Source organism: Pristis pectinata, chromosome 5 (genome assembly GCF_009764475.1).
Source record: "Pristis pectinata isolate sPriPec2 chromosome 5, sPriPec2.1.pri, whole genome shotgun sequence".
Lineage (NCBI taxonomy): Eukaryota > Metazoa > Chordata > Chondrichthyes > Rhinopristiformes > Pristidae > Pristis > Pristis pectinata.
In genome coordinates, this window is record NC_067409.1 from 2,586,325 (window position 1) to 2,609,209 (window position 22,885).

The following is a 22,885-nucleotide window of genomic DNA, read 5'->3' on the forward strand; positions in this document are numbered from 1 at the left end:
ACCACCCCTGGCAGTGTATTCCAGGTACCCACCACTCTCTGTGTAAATACTTGCCCCACACATCTCCTTTGAATTTACCCCCCCCCCCCCCCCCCCCCGCCCCCCTCACCTTAAATGCATGCCCTCTAGTATTAGACATTTCGACCCTGGGAAAAAGATGCCAGCTGTCTATCTGTGCCTCTTGTAATCTTATAAACCTCTATCAGGTCTCCCCTCAGCCTCCGCCGCTCCAGAGAAAACAACCCAAGTTTGTCTGACCTCTCCTTACAGCTCATACCCTCTAATCCAGGCAGCATCATGGTGAACCTCTTCTGCACCCTCTCCAAAGCCTCCACATCCTTCCTATAATGGGGCAACCAGAATTGAATTCAGTACACCAGATGCGGCCTAACTGGAGTTTTATAAGGCTGCAAAATAACTTCCCGAACCTTGAACTCAGTGCCTCAACTAATAAAGGCAAGCATGCCATACACCTTCTTTACAATCCTATCAACTTGTGCAGCCACTTTGAGGGAGCAATGGACTTGGACCCCAAGATTCCCTCGGTACATCAATACTGTTAAGGGTCCTAGAGATGCAGCTCGATGACCTTCGTCTGGTCGAGGAGGTGATAGAGAGGAGTCATAGGTGGGTGGTCACGCCGGGACCATAGGAATCAGGCAATTGGGTCACAGTCAGGAGGGGGAAGGGGAAGAGTCAGGTACTAGAGAGTACCTCTGTGGCTGTACCCCTTGACAATAGGTACTCCTGCTTGAGTACTGTTGGGGGAGATAGCCTACCTGGCAGAAGCAACAGTGGCGGTGTCTCTGGCACAGAGCCCGGCCCTGTGGCTCAGATGGGTAGGGAAGGAGGGAGGAGGGCACTAGTGATAAGGGGCTCTATAGTTAGGTGGGCAGACAAGCGATTCTGTGGACACAGGAAAGAAACTCGGAAGGTAATTTGCCTCCCAGGTGCCAGGGTCCGGGATGTTTCAGATCACGTCCAAGATATCCTGAAGGGGGAGGGAGGACAGCCAGAGGTGGTGGTACATATTGATACCAACGACATAGGTAGGGACAGGAATGAGGTCCTGAAAAGAGATTATAGAGAATTAGGAAGGAAGTTGAGAAGCAGGACCTCAAAGGTAGTAACTTCTGGATTACTGCCTGTGCTAAGCGACAGTGGGTATAGGAACAGAATGAGGAGGAGGTTAAATGCGTGGTTGAGGGATTGGAGTAAGGAGCAGGGATTCAGTTTTCTGGATCATTGGGGCCTCTTTTGGCACATGTATGACCTGTTCAAAGAGGACGGGTTGCACTTGAATCCCAGGGGGACCAACGTACTGGTGGGGAGGTTTGCTAAGGTTACTGGGGAGGGTTTAAACTAGAATTGTTGAGGGGTGGGATCTGTACTGGAAAGACTGGGGAAGAGGTGTTTGACTTTCAAATAGAGGAGCCTAGGAGTAAGTACCATTGGCAAGTGATAGAGAAGGGACGTGTTCAGACAGGCTTGAGATGTGTCTATTTTAACACAAGGAGTGTTGTGAACAAGGCGGATGAGCTTAGAGCTTGGATCGATACTTGGAGCTATGATATGGTGGCCATTACGGAGACTCGGATGGCTCTGGGGCTGGAATGGTTGCTTCAAGTGCCGGGTTTTAGATGTTTCAGGAAGGACAGGGAGGGAGGCAAGAGAGGTGGGGGAGTGGCACTGTTGATCAGAGATAGTGTCACGGCTGCGGAAAAGGTGGACGTCGTGGTGGGACTGTCTACGGAGTCTCTGTGGGTGGAGGTTAGGAACAGGAAGGGGTCGATAACTGTGATGGGTGTTTTTTATAGGCTGCCCAATAGTGACAGGGTTATTGAGGAGCAGATAGGGAAGCAGATCCTAGAAAGGTGTGAGAATAACAAGAGTTGTTGTGATGGGGGATTTTAATTTCCCAAACATCGATTGGCATCTCCAGACAGTGAGGGGTTTAGATGGGGTGGAGTTTGTTAGGCGTATTCAGGAAGGATTCTTGACACAGTATGTAGATAGACCTACAAGAGGAGAGGCTGTGCTTGATTTGATATTGGGAAATGAACCTGGTCAGGTGTCAGATCTCTCAGTGGGTGAACATTTTGGTGATAGTGATCATAATTCTATCTCCTTTACGTTAGCACTGGAGAGGGATAGGAACAGACGGGCTAGAAGGGTGTTTACTTGGAGTAAAGGGAATTATGAGGCTCTCAGGCAGGAAATTGGAAGATTAAATTGGGAACAGATGTTCTCAGGGAAAAGTACGGAAGAAATGTGGCAAATATTCAGGGGATATTTGTGTGGAGCTCTGCATAGACATGTTCCAATGAGACAGGGGAGTCAGGATACAGGAACCGTGGTGTATGAAGGCTATAATAAATCTAGTCAAAAGGAAAAGAAAAGCATACAAAAGGTACAGAGAGCTAGGTAATGTTAGAGATCTGGAGGAGTACAAGGCTAAAAGGAAGGAACTTAAGAAAGAGATTAGGAGAGCCAGAAGGGGACATGAGAAGGCCTTGGCGGGCAGGATTAAGGAAAACCCCAAGGCATTCTACAAGTATGTGAAGAGTAAGAGGATGAGATGCGAAAGGATAGGGCCTATCAAGTGCAGCAGTGGGAAAGTGTGTATGGATCCGGAAGAAATAGCAGAGGTACTTAATGAATACTTTACATCAATATTCACTACGGAAGAAGATCTGGGGGATTGTAGTGGGGACTTGCAGCAGCCTGAAAAGCTTGAGCATGTAGATATTAGAAAAGAGGTGGTGCAGAAACTTTTGGAAAGCATCAAATTAGATAAGTTGCCGGGACCAGATGAGATGTACCCCAGGTTGCTGTGGGAGGCGAGGGAGGAGATTGCGGAGCCTCTGACGATGATCTTTGCGTCATCAATGGAGACTGGAGAGGTTCTGGAAGATTGGAGGGTTGTGGATGTTGTTCCCTTATTCAAGAAGGGGAGTAGGGATAGCCCAGGGAAATATAGACCGGTGAGTCTTACCTCAGTGGTTGGTAAGCTGATGGAGAAGATCCTGAGGGGCAGGATTTATGAACATTTGGAGAGGCATAATATGCTTAGGGATAGTCAGCATAGCTTTGTCAAGGGCAGGTCCTGCCTAACGAGCCTGATTGAATTTTTTGAGGATGTGACTAAACACATCGATGAAGGGAGAGCAGTAGATATAGTGTATATGGATTTCAGCAAGGCGTTTGATAAGGTACCCCATGCGAGGCTTATGGAGAAGGTGAGGAGATATGGGATCCAAGGGGATATTGCAGTGTGGATCCAGAACTGGCTGGCCCACAGAAGGCAAATAGTGGTTGTTGAAGGGTCGTATTCTGAGTGGAGGTCGGTGACCAGTGGTGTACCTCAGGGAGCTGTACTGGGTCCCTTACTATTTGTGATTTTTATAAACGACCTGGATGAGGAAGAGGAGGGGTGGGTTAGTAAGTTTGCGGATGACACGAAGGTTGGGGGTGTTGTGGATAGTTTGGAGGGCTGTCAGAGGTTACAGAGGGACATAGATAGGATACAGAATTGGGCTGAGAAGTGGCAGATGCAGTTCAACCCAGATAAGTGTGAAGTGGTTCATTTTGGTAGGTCAAATATGTTGGCAGAATATAGTCTTAATGGTAGGACTCTTGGCAGTGTGGAGGATCAGAGGGATCTTTTCGTCCGAGTCCATAGGACGCTCAAAGCGGCTGCGCAAGTTGACTCTGTGGTTAATGAGGCATATGGTGTATTGTCCTTCATCAATCGGGGAATTGAATTTAGGATATGTGAGGTATTGTTGCAGCTATATAGGTCAGACCCCACTTGGAGTATTGTGCTCAGTTCTGGTCGCTTCACTACAGGAAAGATGTGGAAGCCGTAGAGAGGGTGCAGAGGAGATTTACAAGGATGCTGCCTAGAATGCGGAGCATGCCTTATGAAAGCAGGTTGAGGGAACTTGGCCTTTTCTCCTTGGAGAGATGGAGGATGAGGGGGGGACCTGATAGAGGTGTGTAAGATGATGAGAGGTATTGATAGGGTAGATAGAGGCTTTTCTCCAGGGCTGAATTGATGGCCACAAGAGGACATAGGTTCAAGGTGCTGGGGAGTAGATATAGAGGAGATGTCAGGAATAAGTTTTTTACTCAGAGGGTGGTGAGTGTGTGGAATGGGCTGCCGGAAACGGTGGTGGAGGCAGATAGGATAGGGTCTTTCAAGAGACTGTTGGATAGGTACATGGAGCTGAGTAAAATAGAGGGCTATGGGTAAGCCTAGTAATTTCTAAGGTAGGGACACGTTCAGCACAGCTTTGTGGGCTGAAGGGCCTGAATTGTGCTGTAGTTTTTCTATGTTCTATTAACTGTGTCCTGTCGCTTTACATTTGATCTCCCAAAGTGCAACACCAAATGTGACATGTTGCACTTTGGGAGACCGAATGCAACACAGAAACAGGCCGTTCAGTCCAACTTATCCATGCCAACTGAGGTGCCCATCTAAGCTCGTCCTGTTTACCCGCGTTTGGCCCATATCCCTCTAAACCTTCCTATCCATGTACTTATCCAAATGTCTTTTAAATGTTGTTATTGCACCTGCTTCAACCACTTCCTCCGGCAGCTCGTTCCATGTACCCACTACCCTCTGAGTGAAGAAGTTGCCCCTCAGGTCTCTTTTAAATCTTGCCCCCCTCACCTTAAACCTATGAGCTCTGGTTTTTGATTCTCATTCCCTGGGAGAAAGACTGTGTGCTTTCACCCTATCTGTGCTCTTCTTGACCTCTATGAGGTCTCCTACATTCCAAAGGATAGGCTACAGTCCTAGACTGCCCAACCTCTCCCTGTAACTCAGGCCCTCGAGTCCCAGCAACACTCGTATTCCCAGTCCTTCATTGTCACTGGGTGTAAATCCTGGAACTCATTAGCCAACAGCAGTGTGAGAGCACCTCCCCCAGAAGGACTGCAAAGCTTCAGGAAGGCAGCTTGTCACCACCTCTTCAAGGGCAATTAACATGGACAGTAAATGCTGGCCTTGACATGTTGCCCAGATCCGAAAAACGAATAATAAAAAAAGCAATAATAATTCTTGAAATTTTAGCCTTATTGTGTTATATGAGGCTAGGAGGGGAAAACAAAGAACTTCTTTTCAATTATACTTTTGTTCCACTGTTAATAGGGTCTTTTGACAGAAAATGAACAAACAACTATATTGTCTCCTATGTCAAATTGGTCCATTCCAAAAACAAACCCCATAGTGGAATAGAAATTTGTCTTTGTGTCAATCTGGTCATCAGTTCTGGTGAATCTGACCTTTGGTTCCATTTTGACCACAGTAGAATTGAGTACCAGCTGTGTGTATAATGGGCTAAAGGTACAAAACCGTCCACCTGTGCCACCCATCAAGAGGAATCTTTACCCTGGTGTCTTTATTGATTAATTGCCTCAACTTTCACTTTCATTGAAACGCCTCATTTCATAAATGTCTCAGTTTGATTTGACTGCTGTGCAGCAAAGGTGATTATTGATCTGCTTTTAGTCAGTCCTGATAGAACTATGTAAGTAGCACAATTTCATTAGCTACAAAGCAAAATATTGCCAATGAGGGAAATAAAACCAGAAATGTGAGAATAACTCAGCTGGATTAGCAGCACTGATTGAGATTGGTTTAACTTTCCAAGTCTAAGCACTTTTGTCAGAATCTGCATTTATTTTTAAGTAAATGGATACATTTGCAGTTTTTATAATGTCGAGTGTTCAAACTAGCACGTACCACACTAGGTAGCACTAGGGTGGTCCATCTTATTGTCTGCCTGCACTGTACTTTCTTTGTAACTGTAACACGTTATTCTGCACTCTGTTATTGTTTTACCTTGTACTATCTCAATGCACAGTGTAATGATCTGGATGAATGGTGTACAAGACAAGTTTTTCACTGCACCTCGGTACATGTGACAATAATAAACCAATTTACTCATTTCCTGTGCTGTACTGTTCTATACCTTTACTGAACTCCCAATGCAGACTTCCAGTGCTGAAGTAAAAAGTTCTTCATAATAATAACTGCAATAGAGCACAAGCCTTTACAATGATTCATGCTTTTAATGGAACAAATAACACAAATAGTAATAATTTTCTGTATAATCGCATACTGTTAATATGTTTTCACAATATATACACAATGCAGACTCCTGGACAAAACAAAAATTAATTTATTTGAATTTCTTTATCCATCAAGTGGTTTAATTAGTAAAGGTAGCTGGAAGCTAAGCAAACACAGGAAACCACTATGAATTTTAAGGTGAGATAGAAACAGATGATCTTGCCATTTACTGCACTGCTGCTGTAAGGCTCTTGCTGTGCACAAATTAATTGCTTTTGCTGTGTTACAGTAGTGACCCCACTGCAAATAAAAAGTGCTTCATCAGGTGAAAAATGCTTTGGGATGTCTTGAGATTCTGAAATACTTTATAATAATACAGCCTTTATTTATTTTGTAATGGCCTTTCCACATGACTATAATATCGTGTGTGGTTCACTCGTCACCCCACTCTCTGCAGCTCTTTTGCATTCAACTTGATGCATAAAAATAGTTCTTTGGCAGCTTAAAAGAAATTGGATTGGCACTTGAGGGAAAATTATGTTCAGGGCTATGAGGAAAGACGAGGTGGGACTGACTGAATTAGCATAGAACCAGCATGGACTTGATGGGACATATAGCCTCATTTTGTGGGGATAATGAAGTCGGCAGCTCACCAGGGCAATAACACTGAAGACATTTCTCATAATAAATACCTCGTGAATTACATATGGTTATTATAGCTTCTGTTTGGGGCTCCCTCACAAGTGAACCATTTTCTATATCCTTCAGTTTTGGTTTTGTCTACTGTACTGATTTTAATCACTCCATAGTTGATGGATGTATTTTCAGCTGCCTGTGCCTTAAAACTATCCCCCTCTCTGCTTCCTTAAGTCAAAATCTGCTTTCCCTGGGGTTCAATGTCTACTTTGTTAATCTTGCCTTTGATAACAACCTGTTAAGGGATATTTCATTGTTAGAGGCACTACCTAGAATGCAAGTTGTTCATGTAGCATTCGTAGTAATTCTTTATTTCCCCCCCCCCTTACATACTACTGTGATATCATCTTAATAATCAGCAGACCAAGCCTGAATGTTTTCACAGGAGTCCCTGAAAATTAGTCCATAAGAAATCAATACCCTGACTGGGGGAGACCTGTTTTTATGCAAGTAAAAAGTAGACAGTGAATATGGTTATCAGGAATTACAGGGGGATCATGATCAGCTGGGTCAGTGGGCTGAGCAGTAGCAAATGGAGTTTAACTATTAGTGGGAGATGTTGCATTTTGGGAAGACAAATCAGGGTAGGGCTTTCACAGTGAACGGTAGGGCCCTGGGGAGTGTTGTAGAACAGAGGGACCTGGGAGTACAAGTACATGGTTCCCTGAAAGTGGCATCGCAGGTAGACAGAGTGGTGAAGAAGGCTTTTGGCACGCTGGCCTTCATCAGTCAGGGCACTGAGTACAGAAGTTATGTTGCAGTTGTACAAGACATTGGTGAGGCCACGTAGGGAATATTGTGTTCCGTTTTGGTCACCCTGCTATAGGAAAGATGCCATTAAACTGGAAAGAGTGTGGAGGAGATTTACGAGGATGTTGCCAGGACTTGAGGGACTGAGTTATGGAGAGAGGTTGAGCAGGCTGGGACTTCATTCATCAGAGCGTAGGAGAATGAGGGGTTGTCTTATAGAGATGTATAAAATCGAGGGGCACAGATAGGGTGAATACATGCAGTCTTTTGCCCAGGGCTGGGGAATCAAGAACTAGAGGGCATAAGTTTAAGGTGAGAGGGGAGAGATTTAATAAGAACCTGAGCGGCAACTTTTTCACCCAGAGGGTGGTCAGTATATGGAACGAGCTGCCACAGTGGTTGAGGCGGGTACAATAACAATGTTTAAAAGACACTTGGACAGGTACATGGATAGGAAAAGTTTAGAGGGATATGGGCCAAATGCAAGCAAATGGGATTAGCTTAGATGGGAATCTTGGTCGGCATGGACCAGTTGGGCTGAAGGGCCTGTTCCCATGCTGTAGCACTCTAAAAGGATAGTAGTAACATTTGCCACTTTGTTCCTTTATGCTGATTTGGAGATTCTGATGGATATGCCACTGTTGTTGCTCTGTCGAGGCTATGCCAAACAAATTGTTGTCTGAGCAGTTCATAGAACCAGTGGGGCAGAGACTGGTGGGTGGTGCCATCAGTGTGGTGGGAGCTGCACAGATATGAGTCAGACGACCCTAAAATCTTGGCATAACAAAATCAATTTTGATTTTTAATTTGTTGGATGGCAGCTTTGCCTCAGTTGATAGAACCTTACTCTCTGAGTCTGAGACTGGAGCACATAAATCTGGGTTGACCACTACTGAAGCAGAGCTGCACTGTTACCGTTTCTTAGATAAGATGTTTAATCAAGGCTGTGTCTGCTCTTTCAGCTGAAGGTGCTTTGACATAATTCTGACAGTGGACAGGGGTTCCCTGCATTGGTTTGACCAACATTTATCCTTCATCTAGTACCCAAAGAAACAACAATCAGTGCATTATCTGATTGCTGTTTGTGGGAACCTCGCTGACTGCAAAGTGGCAACAGTGTTTCCTACTTCACGGCAGTGACTATGCTTTAATTGGTTGTAAAATGCTCTGAGGTGACCCAGGGTAAGGAAATTCTGCATTAAAGCAAGTGAGTCTATCTCGGTGAGAAAGCGAAACGACTTAGCTGCCATCTAATGGTGTTGTTTCTGCCTTGTGCCAGGGTGATGCAGTGTAAATACAAGCGAATTGGATGCCCTTGGCAGGGACCATTCCATGAGCTGACTGCTCACGAGGGAGAATGTGGCCACCCCACCAAGACCGGCAATGAGCTGATGGAAATCCTGGACGAAATGGACCAAAACCACAAGAAGGAGATGCAGCTTTACAACAGCATTTTCAACCTACTTAGCTTTGAAAAGATAGGATACACAGGTAAGGACAGCTGGTGCTTCCATCATGTAGTCTGAGACCGCACTGCTCCGCGAAGAAAGGTGCAGGGACACCAGGAAGGTCACAAGATCAATCCCTGTCCCGTGATAACAGGGAGATGAATCGTAGTGGAGCAGGGGTAGGTTGGGCGGAATCAACCCCAGCAAGCCTGGTCGATGGTCAGTAGCTCTCACTACTGGAAAGCACAGAAGACTGGCTGGGTCACGTGACAAATGGCAGCTGAGGGCAAGCGTTGTGGGTTGGTGGTGGTGGAGGAGGACATCTGGCACATGTCAGACAAAGAAAGGAAGGTAAGAGAAGAACCTGATTGTCCTGTGCACAGTACAGAGCCTCACCAAGTGGGAGAGCAAGTCAGAAATGCAGATGAGACCCCATATCTAGCCTGCACACCCGCTTAACTGTACTTTTGTACAAGAGTCACTATGTTGCTGAATGTGATTCCCTGTGGTAGCTGATTTGGAAATCTAGCAAAGTTACTCTGTGGTACTATAACAGGTGGTTAAAGCTGTCTGCTCTATCCTTTCTCTGACGCTACCCAGCTGTCAATGTTGCATTGAAGTCTCCTGCTATTTCATTACAGTATCTGTAAACACAAGACAGAAGCGAGCAGGAGATCCATTAAACGGAGATATTTTATATCACCAATTGTAATTCACTCCTAGGGTTTGTAGATTGGCTGTTGGTAACGGATCTTTCAGTCATTAGAAATGTATGGGATTCATGTCAAAGTCACGGCTTCTTAAAGTAAGACCCACACAAGTATTTGCATTGGGAGTGTGTTGTCAATAGTTGGAGCAAATGTCAATACCTGTTTGCCTTTATTTAGCACCTTTTACACAATAAAACACCCCATTAAGATGAAAATTGGTCGCATTGTGTATAGTGAGCAAGGTTGTCAAAGGATAGAGATCAGTTGGAAATTGGGCAGAGAAATGGCAGATGGAGTTTAATCCAGGCGTTGCACTTTGGGAGGTCAAGTGCAAAAGAAAAGTATCCAGTAAATTGCAGGATCCTTAGGAGCATTGATATACAGAGAGATCTTGGAGTGCAAGTCCATAGCTCCCTGAAAGTGGCAATGCAAGTGGACAGTGTGGTAAAAAAGGCATATGACATGTTTGCTTTCATTGGTCAGGACATTGAGTATAAAAGCTGGCTAGTCATCTTGCAGCTGTATAAAACTTTGGTTAGGCCAGATTTGGAGTATTGTGTTCAGTTCTGGTCACTACAGTATAGGTAAGATGTGGAGGCTTTGGAGAGGGTGCAGAAGAGGTTCACCAGGATACTGCCTGGAAGGAGAGATTGGACAAACTTGGGTTGTTTTCTCTGGAGTGTCGGAGGCTGAGTGACCTGACAGAAGCATATAAAAGGCACAGATAGATAAGGTAGATAGTAAGAGTATTTTTCCTGGGATGGAAATGTCAAATACTAGAGGCATGGGTTTATAGGTGAGAGGGGAAAGTTGAAAGGAGATTTACAAGGCAAGTCTCTTTTATGCAGAGAGTGGTGGGTGCCTGGAACGCGTTGCCAGGGGAGGTGGTGGAAGCAGATACGATGGCAACATTTAAGAGGCTTTCAGCCAGGCACATGAAGGGAGAGAATGGCAGGGTATAGACCATGTGCAGGCAGGTGGGATTAGTCTAGATTGGCATCATGGTAAGCACAGACCTGGTGGGCCAAAGGGCCTGTGCTGTTCTATGTAAACCTGCTCTCCCCTGAAGTCTGTTTGTTATCATTTTCTTTGTTTTCAGAAAGTCGTACAGCACAGAGACAGGCCCTTTGGCCCACCACATCCGTGCCGACCTATTTATCCATCTTTGCTAACCCACATTAGAACCGTATCCTTGTATGCCTTGCCTATTTAAATGCAGGTCTAAATGCCTCTTAGACGTAGCAATTGTATCAGATTCCAGCACCTCCTCTGGCAGCGCTTTCCAGAGATCAACCTCTCTGTTCTGTATCCTCTCTTTTGTCTGTGTGTCACTCACATCCACTTTCCTCTCTCTGCACTCTCTCTTGTTCTCTCCGGTTCATGAGGATATTTCTTGGATCTCTCTTTCAAGTCTTTGGACTTTTACAAAGCTTCTGGATTTTCTGGATATAACCTATATTTTGGATGATCTGTGAATTAGCAGGGGATGGGTCCAGAGGGTATGGGAATCCATCGAGGCCTTGGGAAGTAGAAGTGAATGAGAACTGGGGGCCATAGGGAGTGGGAGTACATGCGGAATGGGGCCAATGAGGTGGAAAAGAGTGAGGAATAGGGCTACAGGGTGTGAGGGTGAGCTGGGACTGGAGCCAGAATGGGGACCACATTAATGGGATTTAATAAAGAATGGGAAAATGGAGAGTGGGAGTGAATGGAAACAGGGCTTATGCGGTGTGGGTGTCAGTGAAAAATGAGACCTCAGGCACCAAAAGTGAGAGGGGGACACGTACAGTGGGCTGTGGGAGTGAGCGGGGAATGGCGACCATGGGCCGTGGGAGTGAATGGTTTGAGCCACAGGGAGTGAGAGTAAGTGCAAAGTAGTGCCAGGGAAGTGGAGTGAATGGACACCTGGATAATGAGGAGTGGGATCACGGGGAGAGTGAACATATGGGGAATGCGATCCCACAGAATGGGAATGGATGAGCACAGTGACAGTAGAGCAAGAGTCAGAGCCACACGTGTTGGATCAAAGACACTGCTCACCAAGATCCCTGAGCCAGTTTTCAAGAAATCACTGTGCTGTCCACTCCACCACATTACCTCTTTGGGCCGTTCATTCACAGATAGAGACATTTCGCATTGCAGATATTATGGTTTAAAACACCATTATTGGTGGGATGTCTGAAAGCATTTGCCTACTGGAGATTTTCTTGCCTTGGTTTTTGCTTTGGTTTTCCCCCACTCAGTGAAGCACGGGTATATACTGACAAGGACCCTCCAAGGAACCAGGTCTGGAAAACTAATGTAGGGCTGACTCGATGGAACCCACAGTGAACATCCAGTCTACTAGGGAACTCCAGATTAAGAGCCTTAATTGCAGAAAAGACGAGCAAAAAGCCATTAGTAAACCTGGATGCACAGTGTCAGAGTCACACAGCACAGAAACAGGCTCTTCAGCCCAACTCATCCATGCTGACCAAGCCTAACTGAGCTAGTCCAATTTGCCTGCGTTTGGCCCATAGCCCTCTAAACATTTCTTATCCATGTACCTGTCCAAATGACATTTAAGTGTCGTAATTATACCCACCTCTACAACTTCCTCTGGCAGCTCGTTCTATATACTTATCACCCTTTGTGAAATAGTTGCCCTCAAGTCCCTTTTAAATCTTTTCCTTCTCGCTTTAAACCTCTGCCCTCCAGTTTTAGACTTGCCTACCCTGGGGAAAGACTGTGACCATTCACCTTATCCCTGCCCTTCATGAATTTATAAACCTCTATAAGATCACCCCTCAGCCTCCTTCGCTCCAGGGTAAACAGTCCCAGCCTATCCAGTCTCTCCTTATGACCCAAGCCCTTCAGTCGCAGTAACGTTCTCGGAAATCTTTCTTGTACCCTCTCCAGTTGGATGACGTCTGTCCTATAGCAGGGTGACTATAAATGTTTGAAGTATTCCAAATGTGGCCTTACCAACGTCTTGTACAGCTGTAACATGACGTCCCAATTCCTGTACTCAATATTCTGACCAATAAAGGCAAGCGTGTCAAACACCTTCACCAAGCAAGTGGTTTAATAGAACATAGAACATTACAGTACAGGTCCTTCAGCCCACGATGTTGCGCCAACCTTTTAACCTACTCTTAGATCAATCTAACCATTCCCTCCCACTTACCTCTCCATTTTTCTATCATCCATGTGTCTATCTGAGAGTCACTTAAATGTTCCATTGTTTCATACAATCTGACCACCTCCCATCTTGTATCCACACTGCCTTCTGCTGATCACAGCCTTCCCAAGTTTTTCAAAAAGGTTGACACACATTGCTAATAAAGACAAATTCTGAAGCCAATCTGAGACTGCCTTTGAGGGTCATCACACCGGCAAGGGACTAGGTTAACCCTGTCAGACACTGTTAGAACAACTCAAGCTTCACTTGGCAAACTCACAGATTAAAATGGGTAGGCAGTGTTGGGTGAGTGGGAGGGTGGAGCGAGAGCTATCACTGAATCTTTACAGGGGTTTTGCAATGCAGAGAAGGGTGGAAGAGGAGTTGGGCGGTCAGTCTCTAAAGCAGGAGCAGAGGACTGAAGAGGTAGATCACGAGCCAAAGTGGGGCAAAAGAAACACAAGAAATGGGATTGGGAGCAGACCACATGGCTCCTGGAGTCTGCTCTGCTATTCTTGGACAAGGAGGCCAGCAGCTACAGGGCACTTAAAAGGCCAGCAAGGGGATGTAGCACTCTCACTGCTGCCTTCGAATCCACCTCATTCTCTGCTCTTCCATTCAACAGACCTGAGTCCTTACAGCATCCTTCCTTTTAAAGTTGTCAGGGCACCCTGTCCATCCCAGTCACTACTGCCATATCCTGAGTGTCTACAGGAGGTTGGACAGGGCTGGCTGACTCCTCAGACAGATGTCACAAGAGATTCTGCAGACGCTCGAATCTGGAGCAACACACACACACAATGCTGGAGGAACTCAGCAGGTCAGGCAGTGGCTATGGAGGGAAATGGACAGGACTGAGAGTGGAGGGGAGATGGCCAGCACAGAGAGGAGGAGGGGAGCGGCGAGAAAGGATTCCGAGGTGATTGGTGGACTGAGGAGGGGTGTATGCGCCTCAACCTGCCACGGACCTCTCTGACCCTGTCCGTCATCTTACGCCCCTCCTCAGTCCACCAATCGCCTCGGAATCCTTTCTCGCCACTCCCCGTCTCCTCTCTATACTGACCGTCTCGCCTCTCCACTCAGTCCTGATGCAGGGTTTCGACCAGAAACCTCAGACAGGTGTATTTACATAGAAGCATATGCGAAGACCAAGAACGTTTGTGCACTTTAACCGCACACACCCCTCTCCTCTCAGCCTGCGCACACACAGCTAATGGGTAATGTTGGGGAGCTTATTTACAGTTAAAATTGGCAGTGTCATCAAATTTAATGCATTGTTTCAGGTCAAAATGTAATTGGTTGATCTTTACTCACACAGGAACCGATTTCTGCAGTCAGACATGTCACAAAAAAGGTAGGACAGCTCCACCGGATTCCTGGCGGCATAGAAAACTAGCCCTGCTCACCCAGAAGTGTGTCAGGGTATCCTGGGGAGCGAGCGAGTTTGGGCATTAGGGGAGTACTTACCCGGCGACATCAGTTAATAGACTCCCTCCAGGGACAGCCGTCTCTAGCTCTGTCTCCATCTGTTTCAGTCACTCACATTCTCTCTCCCTCTCTCTTTTCTCATACTATCACTCCCTCCGAATTCTCCTGGATGGAGCTGAGTCAGTAAATGTACCATAGTACTGAGATCTCAAGTCAAGCAGAAAAGTTAAGGAAGTTTATTGGTTTCAGTCAGGAAGTAGCAGAGTTTGAGAAGAGCAATTTTCACAGCAGGTCTCAACAGGAATTGAAGCAATAAATGCTAGAGTTCACATCATAGGGAATTTAAATAAACTGATCTCAGCTGCAGAGTAAGAAAGGATAGCCCTTTCACTGACAGGTTGGATGGTGGAAGGATACCGTCAGCTAGCAGTTGGGTGAGATGACTTGTGAAAATAATCAGGTTATAACAGAGTCTTAAGATGGTGCCTGAACTAGCCAAACCTTCGATTTCAGCTCTGCAGTCTGAACTCTTTTCTCTTCATCTTCCTCTCTCGGCATTTATCCGTTCCAAATTAAGTGATGATAATGCCTCTGTCTGATTGGATATTACAGTAGAACATGGAACAGTTACAGCAGAGGAACAGGCCCTTCCGCCCACAATGTCTATGCCAACCATGATGACAATCTAAACTAATCCCATCTGCCTGCACAAGGTCCATATCCCTCCATTCGCTGTCTGTTCCTGTCCAAATGCCTCTTAAACATTACTATTGTATCTACTTCCACCACTTCCCCGGCAGCCTGTTCCAGGCATCCACCACTCTCTGTGTAGAGAATTTGCCTCTTAAATCTCCTTTTGACTTTCCCCCCTCACTTTAAAGCTGTGCCCTCTAGTATTTGAGATTTCCACCCTGGGAAAAAGATTCAGACTATCTACCCTATGCCTCTCATAATTTTATAAACTTCTATCAGGTCTCCCCTCAGCCTCCGATGCTCCAGGGAAACAATCCAAGTTTGTCCAACCTCTCCTTATAGCTCATACCCTCTAATCCAGGCAGCACCTTGTGAAGCTCTTCTGCACCCTCTCCGAAGCCTCCACATCCTTCCTGTGAAGCAGCGACTAGAACTGCACACAGTACTCCAAATGTGGCCTAAGCAAAGTTTTATACAGCCACAACATGACTTGCCGACTTTTATACTCAACACCCTGACCGATGAAGGCAAGTATACCTTCTTGATACTCCAAGTACAGTCTTAGGCAATGACTGTAACGTGACGTCCCAACTGATACTCAGTGCCTCGGCTGATGAAGGCAAACATGTCAAATGCCTTTTCTATCTGTGTTGCCACTTTCATGATTTGTATCCCCACCACCTCCTCTGCCAGCTCATTCCAGAAACTGACTATTCTTTGGGTGAAAAGTTTACCCCTCTTAAGAGGGAGATAGTTTGAAGGGGATCTGAGGGATAAACTTTTCACCCAAAGAGTAGTCAGTTTCTGGAATGAGCTGGCAGAGGAGGTGGTAGGGATACAAATCATGAAAGTGGCAACACAGATAGAAAGGCATTTGACATGTTTGCCTTCATCAGCCGAGGCACTGAGTATCAGTTGGGACGTCACGTTACAGTCATTGCTTAAGACTGTACTTGGAGTGTCATGTGCCACAGGAACTTGCACGACAGGAAAGACATGATTAAGCTAGAGAAGGTACAAAAAAGATTCACAGGAACATCACCTGGATTGGAGGGCTTGAGTTATAAAGAGACATTGGCTGGGCTGGGTCTGTTTTCTCTGGAGGAAAGGAGGCTGAGAGGTGACGTGATAGTGCTATATAAAATTAAGAAAGGCATAGATAGGGTAGATGGCCATGGTAGGCTTGTCTAAAACATAGGGCATAAGTATAAGGTAAGAGGGAGATAGTTTGAAGGGGATCTGAGGGGTAAACTTTTCACCCGAAGAGTAGTCAGTGTCTGGAATGAGCTGGCAGAGGAGGTGGTGGAGGCAGGAACAGTGACAACATTTAAGAGGTGTCTGGACAGGTACTGGACTGAGCAGGGCACAGACGGATATGGCGTTAATGCAGGCAAGTGTGATTAGAATAGATAGACATGATGGTCGGCATAGACGGGGTGGGGGGGGAGGGAGGAGCGGGCTGAAGGGTCTGTTTCTGTGCTGCACAACTCTATGGTTTAGGATCCAGCTAGTGATCTTGTGTTCAAAAGACATTAACACCTTGGTGCAGAGATTACTTGGAATTTTACTGGCACATGGGACTTAACTGAGAATGGAGACTGGGAAAACAGTGATTGTTCTCCTCCCAGCCGATTAGGAGGAGATTTTATAGTGGTGTTCAAAATTATGAAGCTTTTCAATAACGAGAAATTGTTTCACATAGAAGGGCGGGCACTGACAAGAGGACACAGATTAAAGGTGATCAGCAAAAGACAATGTACTTCATCAAGGCTTTTGACAAGGTCCCAAATGGATCAGCAAAAGACAATGTACTTCATCAAGGCTTTTGACAAGGTCCCAAATGGCAGGCTGGTCTAGAGTGTTAGATCATATGGGATTCAGGGTGAGCTAGCCAATGGGGTACAGAGTTGTTTTGGTGGAAGGAGTCAGAGGGTAGTAGTGGAGGGTTGTTTTGCAGATCGGAGGCCTGTGACCGGTGGTGTGCTGCAGGGATCAGTGCTGAGTCCTTTGTTGTTTGTCATCTATTAACGATTTGGATGACAGTTGTTAACATGGTTAGCAAGTTTGCAGATGACACCAAAATTAGTAGTGAAGAAGTTTATCTAAGATTACAACTGGATCTAGATCAACTGGGAAAGTGTTCCAAGGAATGGCAGATGGAGTTTAATTCACATAAGTGCAAGAGGTTGCATTTTGGTATTAGTATTGGTTTATTATTGTCACATGTACCAAGATACAGTGAAAAAGAGACACAAGAGAGTCCATTGATGCTGCCTGACCTGCTGAATTCCTTCAGCATTTTGTGTGTTGATACAGCTATTTTGCATTGCCATCCATACAGATCATGCATTACATCAAGGTAATAAAAGAAAACAGAATATACTGTTGCAGTCACAGAGAAAGTGCAGTGCAGGCAGACAAATAAAGTGCAAGGGCCACAACAAGATAGATTGGGAGATCAAGAGGTCTGTTCAATAGTCTTATAACAGTGAGATAGAAGCTGTCCGAGTCTGGTGGTACGTGTTCCCAAGCTTCTGCATCTTCTGCCTGACAGGAGAGGGGAGAAAAGAGAATGACAGGGGTGGGAGGGGTCCTTGAATATGTTGGCTGCTCTTGAGGCAGCAGGAAGTGTAGACATAGTAATGGAGGGGAGGCTGGTTTGCATGATGTTCATAACTCTGCAGTTTCTTGTGGTCTTGGGCAGAGCAGTTGTTATACTAAGCTGTGATGCATCTGGATAGGGTGCTTTCTTTAGTGCATCTATAAAAATTGCTAAGTGTCATCAGGGACATTGCTGAATTTCCTTAGCCTTCTGAGGAAGTAGAGGCATTGGTGTGTGCTTTCTTGGCTATACTGTTCATGTGGTGGCAAGTTAAATCAGGGCTGGACGTACAGAGTAAAAAGTAGAGCCCGGGAGCGTTGTGGAACCAAGATACCAGGAGGGAGGGGTACGAGTATATAGTTCTCTGAAAGTGGCGACACAGGTAGACAGGGTGGTGAAGGCAGGACTTGGCACGCTTGCTTTCATCAGGCAGAGCATTGAACACAAGAGTTGGGACAGTGTACAGAGATTGGAGAGACCATACTTGAGTATTATGCACAGTCTGGTCACCTAGTTGAGGGATGGATGCCATTAAGCTGGAGTGGGTGCAGAAAAGATTCACAAGGATGTTACTGGGTCTGGTGGGGGCTTGAGCCTCAAGAGATTGAACGGGCTGGGACTTTTCCAGGAGCACAAGAGGCTGAGGGCTGATCTTAGAGGTTTATAAAATCATGGGACATAAATGTCACAGTCTTTTTCCCAGGGTAGGGAAGTCTAAAACTAGAGAGTTTGTTTTTAAGGTGAGAGGGGAAAGGTTTAAAGGGGACCTAAGGGGCAAGTTTTTCCATGTGGAATGAGCTGCCAGAGGAGGTGAGAGGCAGGTACAGTAACAACATTTAAAAGACATTTGGACAGGTACATGGATAGGAGAGGTTGAGAGAGGTATGGGTCAAACACAGGCAAATGATGCTAGCTCAAGTAGGCAACTGGGTCAGCACAGGCAAGTTGGTTTGAAGGGCCTGTTTCTGTGCTGTATAACTGGGACTCTGAATCAGATTCTTTCCTCAGTGGTGATTTGTTGCGATCTGGAAACCACCACCTGGTGGAAGCAGACCCACAGTAAAGAGGAAATTGAACAAATACTTGTAAACAAAAAACTTGCAGCCATGGAGAAAGGAGAATGGGACCGATTTGAGAGCACTTCCAAAGAGCGGGCATAGTCACGATGGGCTAAACAGCCTTCAGTGCTATGTGATCCTCTGAAATCAGGTGGATCGTGCATGACATCTTTAAGAAAGAAAAGTGACCAGAACCTGCAAAGGACTGAGTGTCATTTCTCTTGTAATGAATCTCCACAGAAAAGTGGGATCCCCAGGACAGTCTATTAACAGAATATTTACAAGTAACACTCCAATAATCCACTATCCGATCTGGAAATCCTGACAATTCAGCATCTAGCTCAATGGGCAATGCTTCCTGTACTCCCTGCCAGCTCTTCCAACCTCCCACATCTGGTTCTTGTTCCACCTGCCTTTCACCTGTCCACTAATGGTTCCATTGTCGCCTGCCTTACTTAGAACAGAACAGGCCCTTTGGCCCACAATGTTGTGCTGGCCTATATAAACCTTCCTTCCTACACAGCCCATAACCCTTCATTTTTCTTACATCCATGTGCCTATCTGAGTGTCTTTTAAATGGCACTATTGTATCTGCCTCTACCACCACCCCCAGCAGTTCATTCCAGGCACCAGGTCTTACCATTACTCTAGTCATCCTCCTGTTCTTCACATGCATGTAGAATGCCTTGGGGTTTTCCTTAATCCTACTCACCAAGACCTTCTCATATCCCCTTCTAGCTCTCCCAAGTCCCTTCTTAAGCTCCTTCCTGGCTACCTTAATTCTTAAGAGCCCTGCCTGATTTTGGCTTCCTAAACCTTGCGTAGGCTTCCTTCTTCCTCTTGAAGAAATATTCCACCTCTCTCGTCAACCTCAGTTCCTTCACCCTACCATCCTTTCCTTGTCTCAGTGGGACAAACCTATCCAGGACCCCAGGCAAGTATTCCCTAAACAACCTCCACATTTCTTCTGTGCATTTCCCTGAGAACATATGTTCCCAATTTACACTCTCAAGTTCCTACCTAATACTATCATAATTAGCCCTCCCCAGTTTAATTACTTCCCCATGTAGTCTGCTCCTATCCTTGTCCATGGACACGCTAAAGGTCAGGGAGCTGTGGCCACCATCTCCAAAATGCTCATCCACTCAGAGGTCCGTACCTGACTAGGTTCAATGCCTAGTACTAGATCCAGGATGGCCTTTTTTGTGGGCCTGCCCACATACTGACACGTAACAAATTCTGCCCCATCTAACCCTTTTGCAGTAAGGAGGTGCCGATCAATATTAGGGAAGTTGAAGTCTTCCATGACAACAACCCTGTTATTTTTGCACCTTTCCAAGATCTGCCTATTTATCTGCTCCTCAATGTCCTGGTGACTATTGGAGGGGGTGCCTATAGAATAGTGCTCTGCCCAGGACCGCAAGAAACTGCAGAGAGTTGTGGTTGCAGCTCAGCACATCACAGAAACCAGCCTCCCCTCTGTGGATTCTACACTTCACTGCCTCAGTAAAGCAGCCAACATAATTAAAGACCCCACCCACCCCAGACATTCTCTCTTCTCCCCCCTCCCATCAGGCAGAAGATACAAAAGCCTGAAAGCACATACCGCCAGGCTCAAGGACAGTTTCTATCCTGCTGTTATAAGACTATTGAACAGTTTCCTCATACAATAAGATGGACTCTTGACCTCACATTCTACCTCATCATGACCTTGCACCTTATTGTCTGCCTGCACTGCACTCTGTAACTGTAACTCTTCATTCTGTATTCTGTTACTGTTTTACCCTGTACTACCTCAATGCACTGTATAATGAATTGATCTGTATGGACAGTCTGCAAGACAAGTTTTTCCCCCACTGCACCTCAGTACATATGACAATAATAAACCAATTCCAACTTTCACCCAAACTGACTCAGGAGACAATACCTCCATGACATCCTCCCTTTCTGCAGCTGTGATACTATTCATTGATACTATCCATGATTAGCAATGACATTCCACCACCCACCCTTTTACCTCCCTCCCTATCCCTTTTGAAACATCTGAATTCCAGAAAATCAAGCAGCCAGTCCTGCCCTTGCTACAGTGAAGTCTCTGTAATGGCCACAACATCTTAATTCCATTACTGATCCGTGCTCTGAGTTCATCACCCTTATTCTTATTACTTCTTGCATTAAAGTAAATACATTTCAATCTATCCAACTGGCTGCATTTGTGCCCTATCCACTGGCTATCCTTCCTCACTGTCTCTCTGTACATTGCATCTACCTTTACACCCTGCTCCCTCATGTTCAGATGTAACCCATCCCTTTTGTACAGGTTATACCTTCCCCAGAAGAGATCCCAATGATCCACACATCTGAAACCCTGCACCAAATCATCAGCCACGCATTAGTCTGCCATATCTTCCTATTCTTACCCTCACTGGCACATGGCACAGGCAGCAATCCAGAGATTACCACCCTTGAGATCCTTTTTTAAGCTCCCTTCATAACCCTCTATATTCCCTCTTCAGGACATCATCCTTTTTCCTGTCTATGTCATGGTACCAATGTGTACCAGGACTTCTGGCTGCTTGCCCTCTGCCTTAAGAATGCTGTGGACTTGATCCAAGACATCTGACCCTGGCACCTGGAAGGCAGTATGCCATCTGGGAGTCTCATTCTTGTCCACACAATCTCCTGTCTGTTCTCCTAACCAATGAATCCCCTATCACTCTTCCCTTCTGAAGGACAGAGCCAGACTTAGTGCCAGAGACTTGGCCACTGTGGCTTTCCTCTGGTAGGTCATTCCCCCACTCCAAACATTATCCAAAGCAGTAATATTTGTTGTTGAGGGGAACAGCCAGAGGTACCCTGCACTGACTGTCTATTCCTTTTCCCTCTCCTGACAGTCACCCAGCTACCTGCATCCTAGGTGTGACACCCTCCTGGTAACTCCTGTCTATCAACTCCTCAGCCTCCCAAATGGTCCAGAGTTCATCCAGCTCCAGCTCCCTAGCACAGTCTGTAAGGAGCTGCAGCCAGATGCACTGGAGGTCTCCCTGATTTCCTACATCCCACAAGAGGAGAACACCCCTGGCCTGACTGCCATTCTTACTGCTCTAACTACAAAAAGAAAAAAAAAGACCTTACCTGAACCTCACCTTAGCCTCCACTCACTGTAGCCTCCCAAACCAAAGCCTCTTCTCTCACAGCACTTCCTCTCAGCAGAGCCACACCCAGAACCTTACTTGTTCTTACCCCTGCCTTCTTACTGAAGCCTTTTTTTTCTAAAGAGCTGCTCTCACTCCCCACACCTGGGTCACTTTCAGAGCCTCAGAGCCCCACTCTAACACTGGCCCAGTCCAATAATGGCCACTCTACTTAGCACTAACTTTTTTTATTGGCTGCTGCCAATTAGCCAATCAATTATTAACTAACAATTAGCAAATGTGCCTCTTTTAGGGTCCTTTTCAGTGAAATTAACCAACAAGTCCTGAGATATACCCTCTTTATACTCTTGTGCCTCTCACTCTGTCTCCTGCTCAGTGAAATTAACCCTGGACCGCAGGAACACAGTGAAAATACATCTCAGATTCCAGCATTGGTACCCTTTGTCTTCCTGCTGATCACCCTCCCAGCTCTCTCGCTTTCACCCTCCCCCCACCTCGCTCCATCTGCCTCTTATTTTCCCTGCCCCTGCCTCCCAACATCACACCTCCCCCTCCCCTACCTGGCTCCATCTGCCCACCATCCTTCGCCCATTCTCGGTCCCCCAACCACCTCTGGCCCCTGTCTCACCCCTCCCCGTCTCCCCTTTATACGGGCTATCTCACCTCCCCACTCTCAGTCCTGATGCAGGGTTTCGACCTGAAACGTCAACAGGTCAAAACCCACCCCCCCACCCACAAATGCTGCGCCACCCACTGAGTTCCTCCGGCAGATCGTTTGTTACTCCAGGCTCCAGCATCTACAGCCTCTTGTGCTTTAATCTCACTGGTTTATGTTTTCTGCACTGCCTTTAGAGATCACCAGGGCCCCATTTCCTACCCACCCTTTAAACTCACTGAGACCCCATTTCCCATGCTCTTTTGAAATTCACTTGGTTTACTGGAATTTTATTATACGCTGTGGAACAGCTAAAAAAGGCAAATTAAAAGTGTGATGGGGTATTAATAGAACATCCAAAAGTCTGGAATATCTTCCTGTCTAGCGCCAAAGTTCCAAGCGTGCTGAATTATCAGAGCTTTATGGAAGGCAGTTGAAGTTCAGAAGAAAG

General features: G+C 46.0%; 1 protein-coding gene across 2 annotated transcripts in view; it reads left to right on the forward strand.

The window, feature by feature from the left end:
• Positions 1-22,885, forward strand: part of zftraf1 (zinc finger TRAF-type containing 1) — a 130,231-nt gene that overhangs the window by 94,705 nt on the left and 12,641 nt on the right. The window contains exons 3-4 of one of the 2 annotated variants that reach the window (XM_052016816.1): positions 8,805-9,016; positions 14,162-14,197. In XM_052016816.1, coding sequence (XP_051872776.1) covers positions 8,805-9,016; positions 14,162-14,197 — 248 coding nt within the window. The remainder of the gene's footprint in view (positions 1-8,804; positions 9,017-14,161; positions 14,198-22,885) is intronic. The other variant, XM_052016817.1, reaches the window with a different exon arrangement.